The sequence below is a fragment of the Mesoplodon densirostris genome, chromosome 2, assembly GCF_025265405.1.
Source record: "Mesoplodon densirostris isolate mMesDen1 chromosome 2, mMesDen1 primary haplotype, whole genome shotgun sequence".
NCBI classification, from domain to species: domain Eukaryota; kingdom Metazoa; phylum Chordata; class Mammalia; order Artiodactyla; family Ziphiidae; genus Mesoplodon; species Mesoplodon densirostris.
In genome coordinates, this window is record NC_082662.1 from 170,198,208 (window position 1) to 170,222,057 (window position 23,850).

At 39.4% G+C, this 23,850-nt stretch overlaps 1 protein-coding gene across 3 annotated transcripts in view; it reads left to right on the forward strand.

Annotated features, from left to right (window-relative positions):
• The window catches only part of LIN9 (lin-9 DREAM MuvB core complex component), a 94,847-nt gene that overhangs the window by 16,515 nt on the left and 54,482 nt on the right, over nucleotides 1–23,850 (forward strand). For all 3 annotated transcript variants that reach the window (XM_060088625.1, XM_060088626.1, XM_060088627.1), the window contains exons 5-7: nucleotides 4,679–4,812; nucleotides 6,750–6,875; nucleotides 20,671–20,828. In XM_060088625.1, the coding sequence (XP_059944608.1) occupies nucleotides 4,679–4,812; nucleotides 6,750–6,875; nucleotides 20,671–20,828 (418 nt within the window). The remainder of the gene's footprint in view (nucleotides 1–4,678; nucleotides 4,813–6,749; nucleotides 6,876–20,670; nucleotides 20,829–23,850) is intronic.

Below are 23,850 nucleotides of genomic sequence, written 5' to 3' on the forward strand. Positions count from 1 at the left end.
TAACCACTGCACCACCAGGGAAGTCCTGATAATGGGTTTTTTTTTTTTTTTTGGTTTATTTTCCATTATATTGCAAACTTAAAGTACCATTGTGTCATCTCTTGTCATCAGTGGAAAACAAGCCCTTTGATGTACTCTTGCAGGGAGTATACATGACCAATATCCCTTTTGAGGCAGTTTATCTCCTCTTTTGCTTCTTCAGGATCTGGACTTTAGGGGTTCTGTGGGGCTGATGTTTGTGTAATGACCTTGATATTTCCTGTGTCCTTGGGCCTCTGGTCTGTCTCCTTCAGGCATTGATAATTTGATTTCGTGGCTGTAGGTTGGAGGCCTCAGTTCCTTGCCACATGGATCTCTCCTGAGGGCTGCTTGAATGTCCTCATAACATGGCAGCTGGCTTACCCCAGGATGAATGATCTGACACAAGGTCGCCATCCCTGGTTTCACATCAACATGATCTCAGGCACAAACCTCTTTGTTTTTCCATTTTGTCTTTAAGTTACTTGTTGAAACAGCTGGCCCAGGGTCCCAAGGACTGTCGCGGCTTCGGCTGGTGGAGCCCCTCCAGAGCCGGCAGCCTCAGTGAGTCTGCCCTCCCCTCGGGCTCTGGGGCAGTTCAGTCGATAATGATTTTTTTTAAATAGAGATTTTTGTATAACAACTTTGTTTTCTCCCACTTTATTAATTTATTCCTTTTAATGGTTATAGTTGATTTTCTTGAGTTTTCTGGGGGAGTCATATCACCTGAAAATAATGGTAATTTTGTCTTCTCCTTTACAGTTTTCTTCCTTTTGTTTAATTGGCTAATTCCATCAAAACAGTGTCAAAAATAGGGGTATAATCAACATCTTTGTCATATTCCTCACTTTAATGAGAATGTTTTTAGAATTTTAACATTGAATATGATAATGACCTTTCTTTTTCTTTTAATTAATTAATTAATTAATTTTATTTTTGGCTGAATTGGGTCTTCGTTGCTGCACGCGGGCTTTCTCTAGTTGTGGCGAGCCGGGGCTACTCTTCTTTGCAGTGTGCGGGCTTCTCATTGCGGTGGCTTCTCTTGTTGCGGAGCACGGGCTCTAGGCGCATGGGCTTCAGAAGTTGCGGCATGAGGGCTAAGTAGTTGTGGCTCGCGGGCTCTAGAGTGCAGGCTCAGTAGTTGTGGCACACGGGCTTAGTTGCTCCGTGGCATGTGGGATCTTCCCGGACCAGGGCTCGAACCCTTGTCCCCTGCATTGGCAGGCGGATTCTTAACCACTGTGCCACCAGGGAAGTCCAATACTGACCTTTTGATTGGAATAGGGAGAAACGTGTTTTGAAGGTTAAGAAAGTGTTCATCTATTTTTATTTTCTTGGTCATTATTGCTAAAGGTTTGTCAATTTTGTTGATTTTTTCCAAAGAACTTTTGGTTTTATTGATTTTTCTCTGTTGGTTTTCTATTTTTTCTTTCTATTATTTATGCTCTAATTTTTATTATTTTCTTCCTCTGCTTGCTTTGAGTTTTCTTCTTTCTCTAGTTTCTTAAGGTGGAAGGATAAGTTATTTATTTGAAATTTTTCCTTTTTTCTAATATAAGCATTTACCCAATGAATTAAATTTCCCTTCAAGTACTACTTTAGTTGTATCATTTAACTTCTGGTATATCATGTTTTTTTAGTCATTTTGTCTACTTTTTTTTTTTTTTAAGATGTTGGGGGTAGGAGTTTATTAATTAATTTATTTTTGCTGTGTTGGGTCTTCGTTTCTGTGCGAGGGCTTTCTCTAGTTGTGGCAAGCGAGGGCTACTCTTCATCGCAGTGCGCGGGCCTCTCACTGTCGCGGCCTCTCTTGTTGCGGAGCACAGGCTCCAGACGCGCAGGCTCAGTAGTTGTGGCTCACAGGCCCAGTTGCTCCGTGGCATGTGGGATCCTCCCAGACCAGGGCTCGAACCCGTGTCCCCTGCATTGGCAGGTAGATTCTCAACCACTGCACCACCAGGGAAGCCCCTACTTTTATATTCCATTAAGAGTTTCTTTTTTTAATGGACATTGAATTTTATCAAGTGTTTTTAGCATCAGTGCAGGTGATCATATGACTTTTATTGTTTGATTTATTAATAATGACAGATTACATTAATAGTTTTCTAATACTGACCCATCTTTGTATTCTTGACATGAATGAATTCCACTTGGTTGTGTTGTATTCTTTTGATGTTCTGATGGTGTTTTTTAAGCTTTTTAAAAAATGAAATATAATTGACAACATTATATTAAGGTATACATGATGATTTCAGTATTTGTATATATTGTGAAATGATCATCACAGTAAGTCTACTATCGTTAACATCCATTACCATAGTTACAAAAATATTTTTCTTGTAATGAGAACTTTAAAAATTTATTCTCTTAGCAACTTTCAGGTATACAGTATGGTATATTCACCATTCTGTACATTATATCCTCATGACTTATTTATTTTATAACTGGAGGTTTGTATCTTTTGCCCTTTTTTATCCATTTCATTTGACCCCCTACCCCTGTCTTTGGCAACCACCAGTCTATTCTCTGTATCTATTGAGTTGGGTTTTTTGTGGGGAGGGAAGTAATTTTTTTTTTAGGTCACACATATAAGTAAAATTATATGGTGTTTGTCTTTCTCTGTCTGACTTATTTCACTTAGCATAATGTCCTCAAGGCCTATCCATGTTGTCACAAATGGCAAGATTTCCTTCTTTTTTATGGCTGAATAATATTATTTATATATATATATATATATATATATATATATACACACACACACATACACACACACCACATTTTCTTCATTCATTTGTCAGTGAATGCATAGGTTGTTTCCATGTCTTGGCTATTGTAAATAATACTGCAACAAACATGGGGCTGCATGTATCTTTTGGAGATAGTTCATTTCCTTTGGATAAACACCCAGAGTTAGAATTGCTGGATTATGTGGTACTTCTGTTTTTAATTTTTTGAGGAACCTCCATACTGTTTTCCATACTGGCTGCACCAATTTACATTTCCAGCAACAGTTCACAGGGTTCTCTTTTCTCCACATGCTCTCCAACACTTGTTATTTCTTGCCTTTTTGATAATAGCCATTCTAACAGGTGTGAGGTTATATCTCGCTGTGGCATTTGTCTGATGATTAGTGATGTTGAGCACCTTTTCATGTACCTGTTAGCCATTTGTGTCTTCTTTGGAAAAATGTCTATTCAGCATCTCTGCCCATTTTTTAACCAGGTTGTCTTTTTGTTTTTGAGTTCTATGAGTTTCTTACATACTTTGGGTATTAATTTCTTATCAGATATATGATTTGCAAACATTTTCTCTTGTTCTGTAGGCTGCCTTTTCATTTTGTTGATTGTTTCTTTTGCAATGCAGAAGCTTTTTAGTTTGATGTAATCCCACTTGTTGATTGTTGCTTCTGTTACCTTTGCTTTTGGTATCATCCCCAAAAAATCATTGCCAAGACCAGTGTCAAGGAGATTTTTCCCTATGTTTTCTTCTAGGAATTTTATAGCTTTAATTTACGGCTTTAATCCATTTTGAGTTAAGTTTTATGAGTGGTGTAAAACAGGAAGCCAGTTTCATCCTTTTGCACGTGAAAACCATTTCCCAACACCATTTATCAAAGAGACTGTCTTTTCCTCATTGAGTATTCTTGGTTACCTTGTCAAATATCAGTTAACCATATATGCGTGCATTTATTTCTGGGCTCACTTCTGTTCCATTGCTCTAATGTGTCTGTTTTTTTTGTTTTTTGTTTTTTTGTGTGTGGTATGTGGGCCTCTCACTGCTGCGGCCTCTCCCATTGTGGAGCATAGGCTCCAGATGCGCAGGCTCAGCGGCCATGGCTCACGGGCCCAGCCGCTCTGCGGCATGTGGGATCTTCCCAGACCGGGGCACGAACCTGTGTCCCCTGCATCAGCAGGCGGACTCTCAACCACTGCGCCACCAGGGAAGCCCTAATGTGTCTGTTTTTATGATAGTCCCATCGTGTTTTGATTACTGTAGCTTTGTAATATAGTTTATAATCAGGGAGCATGATGCCTCCAGCTTTGTTCTTTTTTCTCAGGATTACTTTGGCTATTCAGGTTTTTTTGCAGTTTCATAACAGTTTTAGTATTACTTGTTCTATTTCTGTGAAAAATGCCATTGAAATTTTAATAGGGATTGCATTGAATCTGTAGATTGCTTTGGGTATTATGGACATGTTAACAATATTCTTTCAATCCATGAGTACAAAACATCTTTCCAAACATTTTTAAAGTTCATACAAATGAGTAATATTTTCTGCAGGTTCTTTCTCTCACTCTCACTCTGTCTCTCACAATAGTGTCAGAGTCCTTACTTGTCTTTTCTGGCCCTAGAACTCTAGAAATATTTTTCACAAGTATCTTCTTCCTGCATACCTAAATTGAAATTACACTGTAGTGCAAACATGGTGGGGGCAAGTATTTCACCCTCGTCAAAATATGTTATGAAATTGGAGGCTTTAACTTTGTAAGAAATAATCAGAATGTATATTTGTTAAATAATAACAAAAATTTTCATTTTGGATATTGTTTAATCTTTTTGAGTACCTACCATAATCTGCCTTTTTACAAATGTATTCATTGTTATAGATGTTTGTTTTTACTTAATGGAACTGTAATTTCTCTCTTTTTTTATTGTACAGAAATTTACAGCAACAATGTCAACACCAGATAAGAAGGCCTCACAGAAGATTGGTTTTCGATTACGTAACTTACTCAAGCTTCCCAAAGCACATAAGTGGTGCATATATGAGTGGTTCTACTCAAATATAGATAAGTATGTATCATGGCTCATATCACAAGTATCATTTGAACCAGAAGTTTAAGATTTTCAAATGTTAAAAGCCTTAACCTGGGCTTCCCTAGTGGCACAGTGGTTGAGAGTCCACCTGCTGATGCAGGGGACACGAGTTCGTGCCCCAGTCCGGGAGGATCCCACACGCCGTGGAGTGGCTGGGCCCGTGAGCCATGGCCACTGAGCCTGCACGTCCGGAGCCTATGCTCCGCAATAGGAGAGGCTGCAGCAGTGAATGGCCCGTGTACCGCAAAAAAAAAAAAAAATCTTTCAAAGCCTCAACTGAGCTTTTCTAGAGGTCTAGTTTGATTCTATTTTTTTTCCTGAATTTCTTTTTCTATTCCTCATTCTAGTTTGATCCATTTCCGTTTTTCATAGTTTTCTTCCCTCCTCTCCCTTTTGGGGAAGAAGTTGTTATATGTTTTTCGGAAAAATCAAATGAAAGTATAATCTCCATATTATAATTTACAAAGACTATGGAGTGGAGATACCCTAAAAACAAAGCACCATTATTTGCAGTGAATGGGACTTGTTTTATAAATCTCGAGATTTTAAATGCTAGTATAATAGTAGAGAAACAGTTATTAATGGTAAAAGTGATTCAGGAAGATTTTTATGAGTCTTTCTATTTGGGGGATGATATTCATGCATTTTAGTTATACGTAAATGTTTAAGTAGAACATAGTAGGGGCTTCCCTAATGGCACAGTGGTTGAGAGTCGGCCTGCTGATGCAGGGGACACGGGTTCGTGCCCCGGTCTGGGAAGATCCCACATGCCACGGAGCGGCTGGGCCCATGAGCCATGGCTGCTGAGCCTGCGCATCCGGAGCCTGTGCTCTGCAATGGGAGAGGCCACAACAGTGAGAGGCCCGCGTACCACAAAAAAAAAAAAAAAAAAAGAACATAGTAAGAGGTTTGGGTGAAATCCAATTATTCAACAACAATTTATTGAGGAAAAATTCTGATTTCTCATCCACCACAACCTAATCTTATCTAATCCATGCCAGTCAGTGGTGCTTGCTTTGCTGACTGCTTATCTTTATTTCCTTTCTCTGCTTTCACCAGTTGCCTACTCTGAACCTTATGAATCTCATGAACATTCATATTTAAGCCCAAGACATTCATGTGTCATTGCTGAGACTGGTTCCTGGTTTCCCAAACTCATGAATAAAACTGTTTTATTTTTGTCCACAATTTTTTTCATAGGCTTAAGAGAGCTCTTAGGGTGTCCTAGTATGATCCGAATTCTCGAGTTCCCAAGAACTAATCTAACCCTCTGGAGTCCCCCAGTTTTCTAAAACTGATTTACTCTCAAAGAGAACTCCATGGTGATGGTATTACTTTTGGGACAAAGATACTTTGTAGCTAACATTGTTTATCCTCACCAGATATGGTAATGCCAAGATAACCTCTGGAAGGATAGACTCCTATACAAGATTTTTAACAAAAATCAGTGTCTCTTGGAGTCTCAAGCACAGACAGTATTTCTTGAGTAACTTTTACACATTATTTGTTTCGTAAATGCAAAGGATTTAGTTTAATTTTTTTTTTTTTTTTTTTTTTTGCGGTACGCAGGCCTCTCACTGTTGTGGCCTCTCCCGTTGTGGAGCACAGGCTCCAGACGTGCAGGCCCAGCGGCCATGGCTCACGGGCCCAGCCGCTCCGCGGCATGTGGGATCTTCCTGGACCGGGGCACGAACCCATGTCCCCTGCATCGGCAGGCGGACTCTCAACCACTGCACCACCAGGGAAGCCCTAGTTTAATTTTAACACTTGGAATTTGTGCCTGTTTTGGGTAGAAGTGAACGTTTGGCATCTTGTGATTAATTTGTTGAAAATTGGAATGCATATTTTGAATTTTATGGCTCTTAAGTAACACATTGTATATTAACTATTAAAATACTATTTCTGTTTTACAGACCACTTTTTGAAGGCGACAATGACTTCTGTGTGTGTCTAAAGGAATCTTTTCCTAATTTGAAAACAAGAAAGTTAACAAGAGTAGAATGGGGAAAAATCAGGCGGCTTATGGGGAAACCACGGAGGTAAAAATAATGTTTTTATTTAAAATCAAATTAATAAATTATTGGTAGTATCATTACCATATTGACTTTTTCATCTTCAAAAGGACTAGTACCAAAAAACAACTTTCCAGAATAGTTATATGTTAAATATATCCTACTGACAAACATTAATATAGGTGCTTTTTATACTTATGCATCTTATAATTAAATGCACAATTTCATTTTTATTCAGGTCACAGGCTTTGAACATAATTTTGTTATAAAATCTATGCTCCACTATGTTCCAAAAAATATTTAAGAATGCACTAAAAATCATTTAATGAAGCTATAAGGTTATGCATACATTGTTTTTTTTTTTTTTTTTTTTTTTTCTTTTTGCGGTATGTGGGCCTTTCACTGTTGTGGCCTCTCCCGTTGCGGAGCACAGGCTCCGGATGCGCAGGCCCAGCGGCCATGGCTCACGGGCCCAGCCGCTCCGCGGCATATGGGATCCTCCCAGACCGGGGCACGAACCCGTATCCCCTGCATCGGCAGGCGGACTCTTAACCACTGCGCCACCAGGGAGGCCCCATTGTTTTTTTTATCCTTTGAAATTTTGATTTTTTAGTGAAAACAGAATTAAACAATTGTGAACTTTATTAACATTTTGTGGTGTGACAAATACGTTTTATAATTTCTAGAAACATGCTATTTCATAGTACAATCTTTTTTTCTTTTTTTTAACATCTTTATTGGAGTATAATTGCTTTACAGTGGTGTGTTAGTTTCTGCTTTATAACAAAGTGAATCAGTTATACATATACATATGTTCCCATATCTCTTCCCTCTTGCATCTCCCTCCCTCCCACCCTCCCTATCCCACCCCTCTAGGTGGTCACAAAGCACCGAGCTGACCTCCCTGTGCTATGCGGCTGCTTCCCACTAGCTATCTATTTTATGTTTGGTAGTGTGTATATGTCCGTGCCACTCTCTTACTTTGTCACAGCTTACCCTTCCCCCTCCCCATATCCTCAAGTCCATTCTCTAGTAGGTCTGTGTCTTTATTCCTGTCTTACCCCTAGGTTCTTCGTGACATTTTTTTCCCTTAAATTCCATATATATGTGTTAGCATACGGTATTTGTCTTTGTCTTTCTGACTAACTTCACTCTGTATGACAGACTGTAGGTCCATCACCTCATTACAAATAGCTCAATTTCGTTTCTTTTTATGGCTGAGTAATATTCCATTGTATATATGTGCCACATCTTCTTTATCCATTCATCCGATGATGGACACTTAGGTTGTTTCCATCTCCTGGCTATTGTAAATAGAGCTGCAATGAACATCTGGTACATGACTCTTTGAATTATGGTTTTCTCAGGGTATATGCCTAGTAGTGGGATTGCTGGGTCATATGGTAGTTCTATTTGTAGTTTTTTAAGGAACCTCCATACTGTTCTCCATAGTGGCTGTACCAATTCACATTCCCACCAGCAGTGCAAGAGTGTTCCCTTTTCTCCACACCCTCTCCAGCATTTATTGTTTCTAGATTTTTTTTGATGATGGCCATTCTGACTGGTGTGAGATGATATCTCATTGTAGTTTTGATTTGCATTTCCCTAATGATTAATGATGTTAAGCATTCTTTCATGTGTTTGTTGCCAGACTGTATATCTTCTTTGGAGAAATGTCTATTTAGGTCTTCTGCCCATTTTTGGATTGGGTTGTTTGTTTTTTTGTTATTGAGCTGCATGAGCCACTTGTAAATTTTGGAGATTAATCCTTTGTCAGTTGCTTCATTTGCAAATATTTTCTCCCATTCTGAGGGTTGTCTTTTGGTCTTGTTTATGGTTTCCTTTGCTGTGCAAAAGCTTTTAAGTTTCATTAGGTCCCATTTGTTTATTTTTGTTTTTATTTCCATTTCTCTAGGAGGTGGGTCAAAAAGGATCTTGATGTGATTTATGTCATAAAGTGTTCTGCCTATGTTCTCCTCTAAGAGGTTTGATAGTTTCTGGCCTTACATTTAGGTCTTTAATCCATTTTGAGCTTATTTTTGTGTATGGTGTTAGAGAGTGATCTAATCTCATACTTTTACATGTCCCTGTCCCGTTTTCCCAGCACCACTTATTGTAGAGGGTGTCCTTTCTCCACTGTACATTCCTGCCTCCTTTATCAAAGATAAGGTGACCATATGTGCGTGGGTTTATCTCTGGGCTTTCTATCCGGTTCCATTGATCTATCTTTCTGTTTTTGTGCCAGTACCACACTGTCTTGATTACTGTAGCTTTGTAGTATAGTCTGAAGTAAGGGAGCCTGATTCCTCTAGCTCCGTTTTGCATTCTCAAGATTGCTTTGGCTATTCGGGGTCTTTGGTGTTTCCATACAAATTGTGAAATTTTTTGTTCTAGTTCTGTGAAAAATGCCAGTGGTAATTTGATAGGGATTGCATTGAATCTGTAGATTGCTTTGGGTAGTAGAGTCATTTTCACAATGTTGATTCTTCCAATCCAAGAACATGGTATATCTCTCCATCTATTTGTATCATCTTTAATTTTTTTCATCAGTGTCTTATAATTTTCTGCCTACAGGTCTTTTGTCTCCTTAGGTAGATTTATTCCTAGATATTTTATTCTTTTTGTTGCAGTGGTAAATGGGAGTGTTTTCTTGATTTCACTTTCAGAATTTTCATCATTAGTGTATAGGAATGCCAGAGATTTCTGTGCATTAATTTTGTATCCTGCTACTTTACCAAATTCATTGATTAGCTCTCGTAGTTTTCTGGTAGCATCTTTAGGATTCCCTATGTATAGTATCATGTCATCTGCAAACAGTGACAGCTTTACTTCTTCTTTTCCCATTTGGATTCCTTTTATTTCCTTTTCTTCTCTGATTGCTGTGGCTAAAACTTCCAAAACTATGTGGAATAAGAGTGGTGAGAGTGGGCAACCTTGTCTTGTTCCTGATCTTAGTGGAAATGGTTTCAGTTTTTCACCATTGAGGACGATGTTGGCTGTGGGTTTGTCATATATGGCCTTTATTATGTTGAGGAAAGTCCCCTCTATGCCTACTTTCTGCAGTGTTTTTATCATAAATGGATGTTGAATTTTGTTGAAAGCTTTCTCTGCATCTATTGAGATGATCATATGGTTTTTCTCCTTTTGTTTGTTAATATGGTGTATCACATTGATTGATTTGCATATATTGAAGAATCCTTGCATTCCTGGAATAAACCCCACTTGATCATGGTGTATGATCCTTTTAATGTGCTGTTGGATTCTGTTTGCTAGTATTTTGTTGAGGATTTTTGCATCTATGTTCATCAGTGATATTGGCCTGTCGTTTTCTTTCTTTGTGACATCTTTGTCTGGTTTTGGTATCAAGCTGATGATGGCCTTGTAGAATGAGTTTGGGAGTCTACCTCCCTCTGATATATTTTGGAAGAGTTTGAGAAGGATAGGTGTTAGCTCTTCTCTAAATGTTTGATAGAATTCGCCTGTGAAGCCATCTGGTCCTGGGCTTTTGTTTGTTGGAAGATTTTTTTTTTTTTTTTTTTTTTTGCTGTACGCGGGCCTCTCACTGCTGTGGCCTCTCCCGTTGTGGAGCACAGGCTCCGGACACACAGGCTCCGCGGCCATGGCTCGCGGGCCCAGCCGCTCCGCGGCATGTGGGATCTTCCGGGATAGGGGCACGAACCCGTGTCCCCTGCATCGGCAGGCGGACTCTCAACCACTGCGCCACCAGGGAAGCCCTTGTTGGAAGATTTTTTATCACAGTTTCAATTTCAGTGCTTGTGATTGGTCTGTTCATATTTTCTATTTCTTCCTGATTCAGTCTCGGCAGGTTGTGCATTTCTAAGAATTTGTCCATTTCTTCCAGGTTGTCCATTTTATTGGCATAGAGTTGCTTGTAGTAATCTCTCATGATCTTTTGTATTTCTGCAGTGTCAGTTGTTACTTCTCCTTTTTCATTTCTAATTCTATTGATTTTGAGTCTTCTCCCTTTTTTTCTTGATGAGTCTGGCTAATGGTTTATCAATTTTGTTTATCTTCTGAAAGAAACAGCTTTTAGTTTTATTGATCTTTGCTATTGTTTCCTTCATTTCTTTTTCATTTATTTCTGATCTGATCTTTATGATTTCTTTCCTTCTGCTAACTTTGGGGTTTTTCTGTTCTTCTTTCTCTAATTGTTTTAGGTGCAAGGTCAGGTTGTTTGTTCGAGATGTTTCCTGTTTCTTAAGGTGGGATTGTATTGCTATAAACTTCCCTCTTAGAACTGCTTTTGCTGCATCCCATAGGTTTTGGGTCATCGTGTCTCCATTGTCATTTGTTTCTAGGTATTTTTTTTATTTCCTCTTTGATTTCTTCAGTGATCACCTCATTATTAAGTAGTGTATCGTTTAGCCTCCATGTGTTTGTATTTTTTACAGATCTTTTCCTGTATTTGATATCTAGTCTCATAGCATTGTGGTCGGAAAAGATACTTGATACAATTTCAATTTTCTTAAATTTACCAAGGCTTGATTTGTGACCCAAGATATGATCTATCCTGGAGAATGTTCCATGAGCACTTGAGAAAAATGTGTATTCTGTTGTTTTTGGATGGAATGTCCTATAAATATCAATTAAGTCCATCTTGTTTAATGTATCATTTAAAGCTTGTGTTTCCTTATTTATTTTCATTTTGGATGATCTGTCCATTGGTGAAAGTGGGGTGTTAAAGTCCCCTACTATGAATGTGTTACTGTCGATTTCCCCTTTTATGGCTGTTAGTATTTGCCTTATGTGTTGAGGTGCTCCTGTGTTGGGTGCGTAAATATTTACAATTGTTATATCTTCTTCTTGGATCGATCCCTTGATCATTATGTAGTGTCCTTCTTTGTCTCTTCTAATAGTCTTTATTTTTTTATTTATTTATTTTTTTTGCGGTACATGGGCCTCTCACTGTTGTGGCCTCTCCCGCTGCGGAGCACAGGCTCCGGACGTGCAGGCCCAGCGGCCATGGCTCACGGGCCCAGCCACTCTGGGGCATGTGGGATTCTCCCAGACCGGGGCACGAACCCATGTCCCCTGCACTGGCAGGCGGACCCTCAACCACCGCGCCACCAGGGAAGCCCTAGTCTTTATTTTAAAGTCTATTTTGTCTGATATGAGAATTGCTACTCCAGCTTTCTTTTGATTTCCATTTGCATGGAATATCTTTTTCCATCCCCTTACTTTCAGTCTGTATGTGTCTCTAGGTCTGAAGTGGGTCTCTTGTAGGTCTTGTTTTTGTATACATTCAGCCAATCTATGTCTTTTGGTGGGAGCATTTAGTCCATTTACATTTAAGGTAATTATCAATATGTATGTTCCCATTCCCATTTTCTTAATTGTTTTGGGTTCGTTATTGTAGGTCTTTTCCTTCTGTTGTGTTTCTTGCCTAGAGAAGTTCCTTTAGCATTTGTTGTAAAGCTGGTTTGATGGTGCTGAACTCTCTCAGCTTTTGCCTGTCTGTAAAGGTTTTAATTTCTCCATCAAGTCTTAATGAGATCCTTGCTGGGTAGAGTAATCTTGATTGCAGTTTTTTCTCCTTCATCACTTTAAATATGTCCTGCCAGTCCCTTCTGGCTTGCAGAGTTTCTGCTGAAAGATCAGCTGTTAACCTTATGGGGATTCCCTTGTGTATTATTTGTTGTTTTTCCCTTGCTGCTTTTAACATGTTTTCTTTGTATTTAATTTTTGACAGTTTGATTAATATGTATCTTGGCGTATTTCTCCTTGGATTTATTCTGTATGGGACTCTCTGTGCCTCCTGGACTTGATTAACTATTTCCTTTCCCATATTAGGGAAGTTTTCAACTATAATCTCTTCAAATATTTTCTCAGTCCCTTTCTTTTTCTCTTCTTCTTCTGGAACCCCTATAATTCGAATGTTGGTGCGTTTAATGTTGTCCCAGAGGTCTCTGAGACTGTCCTCAGTTCTTTTCATTCTTTTTTCTTTATTCTGCTCTGCAGTAGTTTTTTCCACTATTTTATCTTCCACGTCACTTATCCGTTCTTCCGCCTCAGTTATTCTGCTATTGATCCCATCTAGAGTATTTTAAATTTCAATTTTGGGTTGTTCATCGTTGCTTGTTTCATCTTTAGTTCTTCTAGTTCCTTGTTAAATGTTTCTTGCATTTTGTCTATTCTATTTCCAAGATTTTGAATCATCTTTACTATCATTATTCTGAATTCTTTTTCAGGTAGACTGCCTATTACCTCTTCATTTGTTAGGTCTGGTGGGTTTTTATCTTGCTCCTTCACCTGCTGTGTGTTTTTCTGTCTTCTCATTTTGCTTATCTTACTGTGTTTGGGGTCTCCTTTTTGCAGGCTGCAGGTTCGTAGTTCCCATTGTTTTTGGTGTCTGTCCGCAGTGGCTAAGGTTGGTTCAGTGGGTTGTGGAGGGGACTAGTGCCTGTGTTCTGGTGGATGAGGCTGGATCTTGTCTTTCTGTTGGGCAGGTCCACGTCTGGTGGTGTGTTTTGGGGTGTCTGTGGACTTATTATGATTTTAGGCAGCCTCTCTGCTAATGGGTGAGGTTGTGTTCCTGTCTTGCTAGTTGTTTGGCATAGGTTGTCCAGCACTGTAGCTTGCTGGTCGTTGAGTGAAGCTGGGTGCTGGTGTTGAGATGGAGATCTCTGGGAGATTTTTGCCGTTTGATATTATATGGAGCTGGGAGGTCTCTTGTGGACCAGTGTTCTGAAGTTGGCTCTCCCACCTCAGGGGCACAGCACTGACTCCTGGCTGCAGCACCGTGAGCCTTTCATCCACACGGCTCAGAATAAAAAGGAGAAAAAGTTGAAAGAAAGAATTAGAAGGAGAAGAAAGGAAGAAAGAAGGAAGAAGGAAGGAAGGAAGGAAAGAAAGAAAGAAAGGAAAAAAGAAAGAAAGGAGGGAGGGAGAAAGGAGGGAAGGAAGGAAAAAAGAAAGAAAGAAGATAAAGTAAAATAAAATAGGATAAAGTATAATAAAGTTATTAAAATAAATAATAATTATTAAGAAAAAAGTTTTTTAAAAAAACGGACAGATAGAACCCTGGGACAAATGGTGGAAGCAAAGCTAAACAGACAAAATCTCACACAGAAGCATACACATACACACTCACAAAAAGAGGAAAAGGGGAAAAAATCATAAATCTTGCTCTCAAAGTCCACCTCCTCAATTTGGGATGATTTGTTGTCTAAAGGAGGGAAGGAACGAAAGAAAGAAAGAAAGAAGATAAAGTAAAATAAAATAAAGTTATTAAAATAAAAATAATTATTAAGGAAAAAAATTAAAACAAAAAACAAACAAAAAAAAACAGACGGATAGAACCCTAGGACAAATGGTGGAAGCAAAGCTGTACAGACAAAATCTCACACAGAAGCATACACATACACACCCAAAAAAGAGGAAAAGGGGAATAAATCTTGCTCTCAAAGACCCCTTCCTCAATTTGGGATGATTCGTTGTCTATTCATGTATTCCACAGATGCAGGGTACATCAAGTTGATTGTGGAGCTTTAATCCGCTGCTTCTAAGGCTAATGGGAGAGATTTCCCTTTCTCTTCTTTGTTCTCACAGCTCCCGGTCTCAGTTTTGGATTGGGCCCCGCCTCTGCGTATAGGTCACCAGAGGGCATCTGTTCTTCGCTCAGACAGGACGGGGTTAAAGGGACTCTGGCTCACTCATGCCATGGGGAGGGAGGGGTATGGAGTGTGGGGTGAGCCTGCGGCGGCAGAGGCCAGCGTGACGTTGCACCAGCCCGAGGCGTGCCATGCGCTCTCCCGGGGAAGCCGTCCCTGGATCCTGGGACCCCGGCAGTGGCGGGCTGCACAGGCTCCCCGGAAGAGGGGCATGGACAGTGACCTGCGCTCGCACACAGCCCTCTTGGCGGCAGCAGCAGCAGCCCCAGCATCCCACGCCCGTCTGTGGAGCTCCTTTAAGCAGCGCTCTTAATCCCCTCTCCTCGCGCACCAGGAAACAAAGAGGGAAGAAAAAGTCACTTGCCTCTTCGGCAGGTCCAAACTTTTTCCCGGACTCCCTCCCGGCTCACCGTGGCACACTAACCCCCTGCAGGCTATGTTCACGCCGCCAACCCCTGTCCTCTACCTGCGCTCCTACCAAAGCCCGAGCCTTAGCTCCCAGCCCAGCCCGCCCCAGCGGGGCGAGCAGACAAGCCTCTCCGGCTGTTGAGTGCCGGTTGGCACCGATCCTCTATGCAGGAATCTCTCTGCTTTGCCCTCCGCACCCCTGTTGCTGTGCTCTCCTCCGCGGCCCCAAAGCTCCCCCACTCCGCCACCCACAGTCTCTGCTCGTGGAGGGCCTTCCTAGTGTGTGGAAACCTTTCCTCCTTCACGGCTCCCTCCCACTGGTGCAGGTCCCGTCCCTATCCTTTTGTCTCTGTTTTTCTTTTTTCTTTTGCCCTACCCAGGTACGTGGGGAGTTTCTTGCTTTTCGAGAGGTCTGAGGTCTTCTGCCAGTGTTCAGTAGGTGTTCTGTAGGAGTTGTTCCACGTGTAGATGTATTTCTGGTGTATCTGTGGGGAGGAAGGTGATCTCCGTGTCTTACTCTTCCGCCATCTTCCCCGATGTCCCGCATACATTGTTATTACCTTTTGTAAAATTCTTTTTATCACCTCAAGAGCCTTTCCACAAATGCATGTTTTACTTTATGTAAAAACAAATCAAGTAAATATATCCAATATGTTACTTCCTGAGAATTACTTTTCGTGTTAAACTGCTTTTCCTTTTCTAGCGTTATCTTGCTTCCTTAACACATCAGAAAACGTTTATATTACTTTTGAGTGAAATTTTGCAGTATACATCATTAGTCTCATATTATGTCTGTCTGCCTAGTAAAAGCATGTGTAAGACTTTTTCAGTTTAAATGGGGGGGAAATTCAGAGAAGACTTGGAACTATAAAGTGACTTGGACAAGTAGGTATGGAATTTAGTTTTCATGATTTCTGTAGATAGTAATGAAATTCAAGGAGAACTTTTCATTGAACTGGTAATATTTTATCCCTTGTATTGAAAGTTGACATTGCTGCTGATGTTTTAAATATTTCCTGCATTTATAAGAACAAATCAAAATGTGCTATGTTAGTGTGTTTCATACAGGTAATTTATGGTCTTTGGTAATTACTTTAGGTCATTTGGGGGCTTTTTGCTGTGACTTTACATGTTTGAGTAAATTAAGCCATAGTGTTTCTAATTATTGTCAGAATGAGATATTAGTCACTCCTTATTTTATTGTTTAGTTATAATTCTGCAGTTTGTCATCATAATATTTCTCTTATTAATTTATCCTTTCTTATGTTACCATAACATTGTTGAATTTTATAGTCCTTTACTTCATCAAGGTAGATTAATAGTTGAAATTAAGTCTTTATTTTCAACAAAAGTTTATAGTTTTTATTTTCTCTGAGGAAGTTGAGGTACACTACAAATTATTGATACAATATACCTTTCAAAATATCCTAAAAAAAAAAAAAGTAAAATAAAATACCAAGAAGGAGCTTAACAGGAAATGTGCAGGATACAAATGAGGAAATGGGAAGACATAGATGATCTTGGATTAGGATACTCAGCATTCTAAAATCAGTCCCAATAAAAATATCAGTAGGCCCCCCTGCTTTTTTTTTACTTTAAACTAGATCAACTAATTCTAAAATTAACATATAAGAGGAGAAATCAAGCAGGAAGATCCAGGAAAATTATGAAGAAGCAAAGTAATAAAGGGAGACTATGTAGTATCATATATACATATGTAGTATGTATTATCACCTATTAAAATAGATATAATGTGATCATAATCAAAATGGTGTTATAGTGGTACATGCATAGAAGATGAATTTAAAGGGAGAGAAAGCCCATGAAACTAACACAACATTGTAAATCAACTATACTCCAATAAAATTAAAACTAAAAAAGAGAGAGAGAGAGAGAGAAAGTCCAGATAGTATCAAAGATGTCTACAGGAATTTAATACATAATAACAGTGGTTGCATCTCAAGCACACAGGGGAGAGAGGGGTTAAATTACTTATCTAATGGATACTGAGACCACTCTGAAGCAATCTAAGAAAATACAAGTTGGTTTCATATCTCATACCTTATACCAGGAAACATTTGAAAAGGATCAGAGATTCACATTTTTAAAATGAAACAGTAAAACCACTAGAGGAACCTGTAGGAGAATTTTGCTTAATCTTGAATTGGAGAAGATCTTTCTAACAGGCTCCAAAGCTAGGAACCATAAAAGAAAATATCGATAAATTTGACTTCATAAAAATAAAAACATTTTGCATTGCCCCCTACAAAAAATCCATAAACAAAGTCAAAAGACAATAACAGAAATATTTATAATTCTTATCACAGACAAAGGACTAATTTCCAAATATATGAAGAACTATGTATGAATCGATAAAAAAAGTCAAATAACCTATAATAAAAGTGTCTGTTTATATGACAGTACATAAGAAAGGAAAAAGAAATGGCTCTTCTGAACAGATGAAAACAGTTCAATCTTACTCATAGTGAGAAATATAAAATCAAATATAAAATCAGAATGCTGTTTTTAACTGTCAGATCAATGGAGTTCATAAAGTTTTAATATGTTGGGTTGGCAATGGTGTGGTGAAAAAGTCACTATTGGTGGTGAGAGATTAAATTTATATAACCTCTGTGGAGGGCAATTTGGTAATATCTGTCAAATTTACAAATTTCCATACCCTGTAACCTAGTACTTCTGCGAATTTAGATCACAGAAATACTTGTACATGGATAAAATGACATGTACAGTAGTATTTGTAGAAGCAAAAGATTGGCAAAAACCTAAGTGTCCATAAATAGAGGAATGATTAATTAAAGTATGGTACCTCAAAATAGTAGAAAACTCTGAAATCATTTAACTTAAAATCAGAGGAAGTTGGACTTCCCTGGAGGTCCAGGGGTTAAGACCGTGTGCTTCCACTGCAGCGGTCGCGGGTTCAATCCCTAGTCGGGGAACCAGCATCCCACATGCTGTGTGGTGTGGCCAAAAAAAACCACCAAAAAACAGAGGAAGTTTCTAATGTACTGATGTAGTAGAAGTGATTGCTAAGATACTTTAAGAAAGCAAAATACACAACAGTGCATATTGTAGCTATTTGGGGAAGATAAGCAGGTAACATAAGCAGTTTTTGCTTGTGTATTCCTAAAGTATCAATGAAGGACATGTAGAAAACTTACAGTCATGATCCTCTGGAAGACAGGAAACCGAGGGACAGAGGTATTAGAGTTTTCAGTGCCTTTTGAACCTTTTAAATTAGAAGGCTATGAATGTATTAACTATGCAAAAATACTATTTAAATAAAATTTGATTGCTGAAAGTGTATATTATATCCAGAATGTATGGAGAACTCTGAAAATTCAGTATTAAGAATCAAACGGGAATTCCCTGGTGGTCCAGTGATGAGGGCTCCATGCTTCCACTGCAGGGGGCATGGGTTTGATCCCTGGTTGGGGAACTAGAATCCTCATGCTGCACGGCACAGCCGAAAAAAAAAAAGAATCAAACAGCTCATTTAACAAATTGGCAAAAGATTTGAACAGATGATTCACCAATGATATAAGAATATCAAATAAACCAATGAGAGGCTATTCAACATAATTAGTCATTAGAAAAACTCAAATTAAAACCACAGTGTTGAAATTTTACTAGACGAAGCCTACCACGTGTTGGTGAGGCTATGGGGAAACTTGAACTCTTATACACCACTGATGGGAATACAAATTGTATAACCACTTTGAAAAAACTGTTTGGCAGTTCCTTTCTTTCTGTTTTAAAAGACTTAAATTTTTAAGAGTCGTTTTAGGTTTACAACAAAATTGAGAGGAAGATACAGAGATTTCCGGTTTACTGCCCCCCCACATACATAGCCTCCTCCACTCTCAGTGTCCTCCATCAGAGTGGTACATTTGTGACAGCTGATGAGCCTGCACCAACACGTCAGAACAACCCAAAGTCCATAGTTTCCATTAGAGTTCACTCTTGGTATTATACCTTCTGTGGGTTTTGACAAATGTTTAGTGACATATATCTACCATTATTATATTTTACAGAGTATTTTCACTGCCCTAAAAATCCTCTGTGTTCTACCAATTCACCCCTCTCCCCATCCCCACAACTGCTGGCAACCACTGATATTTTTATTGTCTTCATAGCTTTGTGTTTTCCAGAATGTCATGTATTGGGATCACACAGAATGTAGCCTTTTCAGATTGGCTTCTTTCACTTGGTAATATGCATTCAGGTTCCTCCATGTCTTTTCATGATTTGATAGCTCATTCTTTTTGGTGCTGAATAATACTCCATTCTCTGGATGTACCAGTTTGTTTATTCCTTTACCTACTGAAGAACGTCTTAGTTGATTCCAAGTTTTAGCAATTATGAATAAAGATTCTGTAAACATCTGTGCAGATTTTTGTGTGGACATAAGTTTTCAACTCATTTGAGTAAAAACCAAGGAGCATGATTGTTGGATTTTATGGTAAGAGTATATTTAGTTTTGTAAGAAACTACCAAACTGTCTTCCATTTTGCATTCCACTAGAAATGAATGAATTCCTGTTGTTCCACATCCTCACCAGCATTTGAAGTTGTCCGTGTTCCAGATTTTAGCAATTTAATAAGTGTGTAGTGATATCTCGTTTAATTTGCATTTCTCTGGTGGCATATAGTGTGGAGCATCTTTTCATACACTTATTTGCTAATTGTATATCTTTTTTGGTGATATTTGGATTCTTTGATTTCTTAAAGCGTTAAACACACATTGACCATATGACCCAGCCCTTCCACTACTTTAATCAAGAGAAATGAAAGCATATGTTTGTACAGAAGCCCACACACAGATGATCATATCAACTTTGTCATAATAGCCAAAACCTGGAAATAACCCATAAGTCCACTAACAGGTGAATGGATAAACAAATGGTGATATATCCATAGAATAGAATGTGTCACAATAAAAAGAAATGAACCACTGATACATACACCAATATGGACAAATCTTAGAATAATTATGCTGAATGAAAGAAGCCTGAAGAAAGAGTATATACTAGATGATTCCATTTATATAAAACTTTAGAAGATAGAAACATAATACAGAAAGCAACTTAGTGATTGCTTGAGAAGTAGGAGTATAGAAATGAGAGGAAGCAAAGGAAGGATAGTAAAGTGGCACAAGGAAACTTTGGGGTGCTGATTAATGTCTTTGTATGTTCATTATCTTGACTGTAGTGATATGGATATATATTTCGTGGCCTGAAAGCTTTGTTTAAATACCTTTGGTTCATCCTAGAATTTGAAAATAGAAATAAGACAGGCCCTAAAGATAAGAGTATATTCAGTATTCATACTTCAAGACAGGAAATATGATTAAAAGTTTACACAGTGGCAAGTCTCATCTTTAATTCCTGTACAGATAGGCTCACTGGGTCACAGGGAAGATATCATGTTCTTTTGAATAGAGTATTGAAACTGAACGTTGTTCTTAAGAGGAGACCTGGAATCCAGGTGCAGTTTTGTCAAAGGATGGTGAACAAATCCTCCTGCTTTGTAGGAAGGAATAATCTAGACTTACTTATGTATCTTTCAGTCTTGCAAGGTCCTGTTCTTAAAAAGATATACAGGTAATTTACTTTGAAGAGAAAATGATTATTGCTAAGAACCCATTTTTAAATATAGTACTTAAAAGAATGAGAAGAATAAAGGGAGTAGTGAAATGAATGGTCTGACTTGAAGTTTTTATATAGGACAGTTATCAGTTTATATGATTTTTATAATTTATTCTAGATGTTCTTCTGCATTTTTTGAGGAAGAGAGATCAGCATTAAAACAGAAACGGCAGAAAATAAGGCTCTTACAACAAAGGAAAGTTGCGGATGTTTCACAGTTCAAGGATCTCCCAGACGAAATTCCTTTGCCCCTGGTTATTGGAACCAAAGTTACAGGTAGGTGAAGATAAGCTTATTACTGTTTTGACTTGTAGTTTTTCACCAAGATAACGTTTATTGGACAAATGGCTTTTATATTTAGAAAGCTTAAACTATAATTCTATAGCAATATTCTGTAGAGGTTACTGTTTCTTAATCTGTGAAGTCTGTTTTTTAAAGAAATTGGATAAAAGTGTACCTTTTCAAAGCAATGTCTGCCACACATAAACTAAAGCAAACTGCCACAAAGATGAAATTTAAAATAAGTATAATGTTTAAATTTTAAACATTTTGAATTCTATTTTTGCTTCCACATCATTGATTTTCTTTTCTAACCATTTTTACCTGGTCAGTTCACAAACACCATTGTTCTTGTGATCTTTGGGTTTAGAAGTACTCCATTTCTAATGACTGAATAAAACTAAATTATTCAGTAGGTAGTTTGCTCAAAATTTTGTAAAGATGTAAATTCTGTCAATTTGTAGGTGGTGATTCTGTGTGTTCATTCCAGTTACAACACTGAGGGAAATTACCACCAAAACCTCAAGTTTAAGTTAATCCTTAATAATTTGGTGATCTAAAATTACAATTTATGTAATACAAGAAATAACAAGGTGTTAAGTGGGTAGGTAGGGCAGTAATAGTACTGGAAGAGTTTGAAAAATGGTTGGATTAATCAGAATATTTTCTGGAGGAAAGGGAACCTTGAATTACATATTTATATTATTATTTTCTGGATATAAAAGTGGTACATGTTTCCATTATATTGTAAAAATGGGTAATGAAAGGAAAGGTAGATAATAAGGAAGAGACTGTATCATGCATATAAAATGCAGTTGGAAAAGAGAAGAATGCATTTAGTCATAAACTACCATGTATAGAAGTTACAGATGATATATATGGTCTCTCTCTTTACAAAATTAGTCTGGGACTGGGGGTGGAGGTAGAATGAGGGAGAGAGAGCATTCCTGAAAAAATATATTAGTTCTAAAAACCCCATATAAATAAGTACAAAGTCTACAATATAACTACTAATCAGAGAAATGCTGGCATGAATAGAGTGACACGTAGACCCAATTAGGAAATCCTTAAAAGTTAAGTGCTCCAGCATTTAAGGATTGGCAGTATTATTTGATAAGACTGAAAATTTTACAGTGTCAGTAAGTAGGTACTCATGTCACAATGCAGAATAGGTGGGACTGGATATGTCAAGATATGAGAAAAGTTTGTAGGAATCAGCTACTAGAGCTTTTGAAAGTTTCTGTTTGGTTTAGAGGAGGTGTCAGCATACAATAAAAAATTATTAAACCTATGAAGAAACATAAAAACAGGTTCTGTAGTAAAGACCAAAAGCAATCAATAGAAAACAGATGCTGGGATGACTCAGATACTGGAATTAGTTTCAAAATATCTGTTATAAAACATGTTCAAGAACTTAAATGTAAATATGGTCATAATTAATGGGGATATCACAGTAGATAGATGGAAATTACTTAGATAAAACACATTTAAAATTGAAAAGTATAGTGTCTGAAAAGAAAAGTTCTGAATGGGCTTAAAAGCATATTGGAAACAGCAAAACCAAGGGTAAGTGAACTTCAGAATAAATCAGTATAAATGATCCATTGTGAAAACATGGAGGAAAATATGGAAAAAACATTAATAGAGCCTCAGAGACCTGTGGGACAATATTATGCAAATAACGTACATGTAATTATTGTTCTTAAAAGGAGAAGAAAGGCACAATGGCATGTGGGAAAAAAAAGACAAAAGATTTGATTTTTTCTTTCAGTTTTTTCGAGATAGAGTTGACATACACACTGTAAAGTGTAGGTCATAATGATTTGACTTGCATCCATTACATTTGCCGACCTTGGAGAAGTGGCCTTTTGTGGGAGACCTCCTGTGCTTCCCAGCAGCACACTCCCCTCTGGTCACCAGAGGTATGTGCTCTAGGGGTGCCCCCCGTGTGGGCTGCCTGGGTCCTTCTGTTGTGGTGGCCTGACTACTTGTGGGCAGTCTGATAGCTGTGGCTGGCCCTCCTATAGGTTGGTTGCTAGGCCCTGCCTCGTGGAAGGCTTCCGTCTGTGGGCTGGGGCACAAGGTGGCTGGCTGCAGGAGTGAATGGGGGGTTCCTGGGACTAGTACTGGCCCACTGGTGGGCGGAGCTGGGCTCGGGGTGGGTGGTTGCAGGCTGGGGTCCCAGATCTAGTGCTGGTGGGTAGGCTAGTTCCTGGCATGGCTGTCTGTAGGGGCCTGGGATATCCCAAAGCTGGTTATCAGCCCGCTGGTCAGTGGAGCTGGGTCCTGAGGCTGCTGGCTGAGGGGCCCAATATGTCTGGTGGCCTGCTGTCAGCCTGCTGGTTGGCAGGCCAGAGCCCCCGGTATTCCCTGGGCTAGTGTCCCATCACTGGTGGACAGGGGCAGTTCCTGGGGCGGCTAGCTGAGGGGCCCAAGGTGTCCCAGAGCTGGCATTAGCCTGCTGGTGGGTGGGACTAGGGCTCAGTGGGTCTTGGAGCTAGTGCTGGCCAGCTGGTCTGTGGGCTGCATCCAGACACAGCAGGCTGTAGGTCTGTGGTGGTCCTGGGGCTGCTGTCCACCCAGTGGTGGGTGGGACAGGGCGCAGGGGATCAGATCCCTGCGCTGGTGCCGGCCCCCTTGTAGGCAGAGCTGGGTCCTGGGTTCTCTAGCCGCAGGGCCTAGTGTCCGCCCACTGGTGGGTAGGGCTGAGGCCCAGAGGGTCCCCAGGCTGGTACCCACCCACTGGCAGGTGAGCCCGGGTCCTGGGGCTAGTGCCGGCTCACTGGTGGGTGGAGCCAGTCCCAAATTCTCTGGCTGCAGGACCCTGGAACTCGCTGAGTTAGTGCGTTGGTCTCTGTTGTGCGGGGCCAGGACCCAGTGGCTGGTGCCTGCCCAGTGGCGGGTCAGGCTGATTCTGGGGCTAATGCTGGCTCACTTGTGAGCAAAGCCAGGTCCCAGGGTCTCTGGTGCAGGGCCCTGGGGACCTGGGACTAGTGAGGCTCGTTGGTGTCAGTGGCCG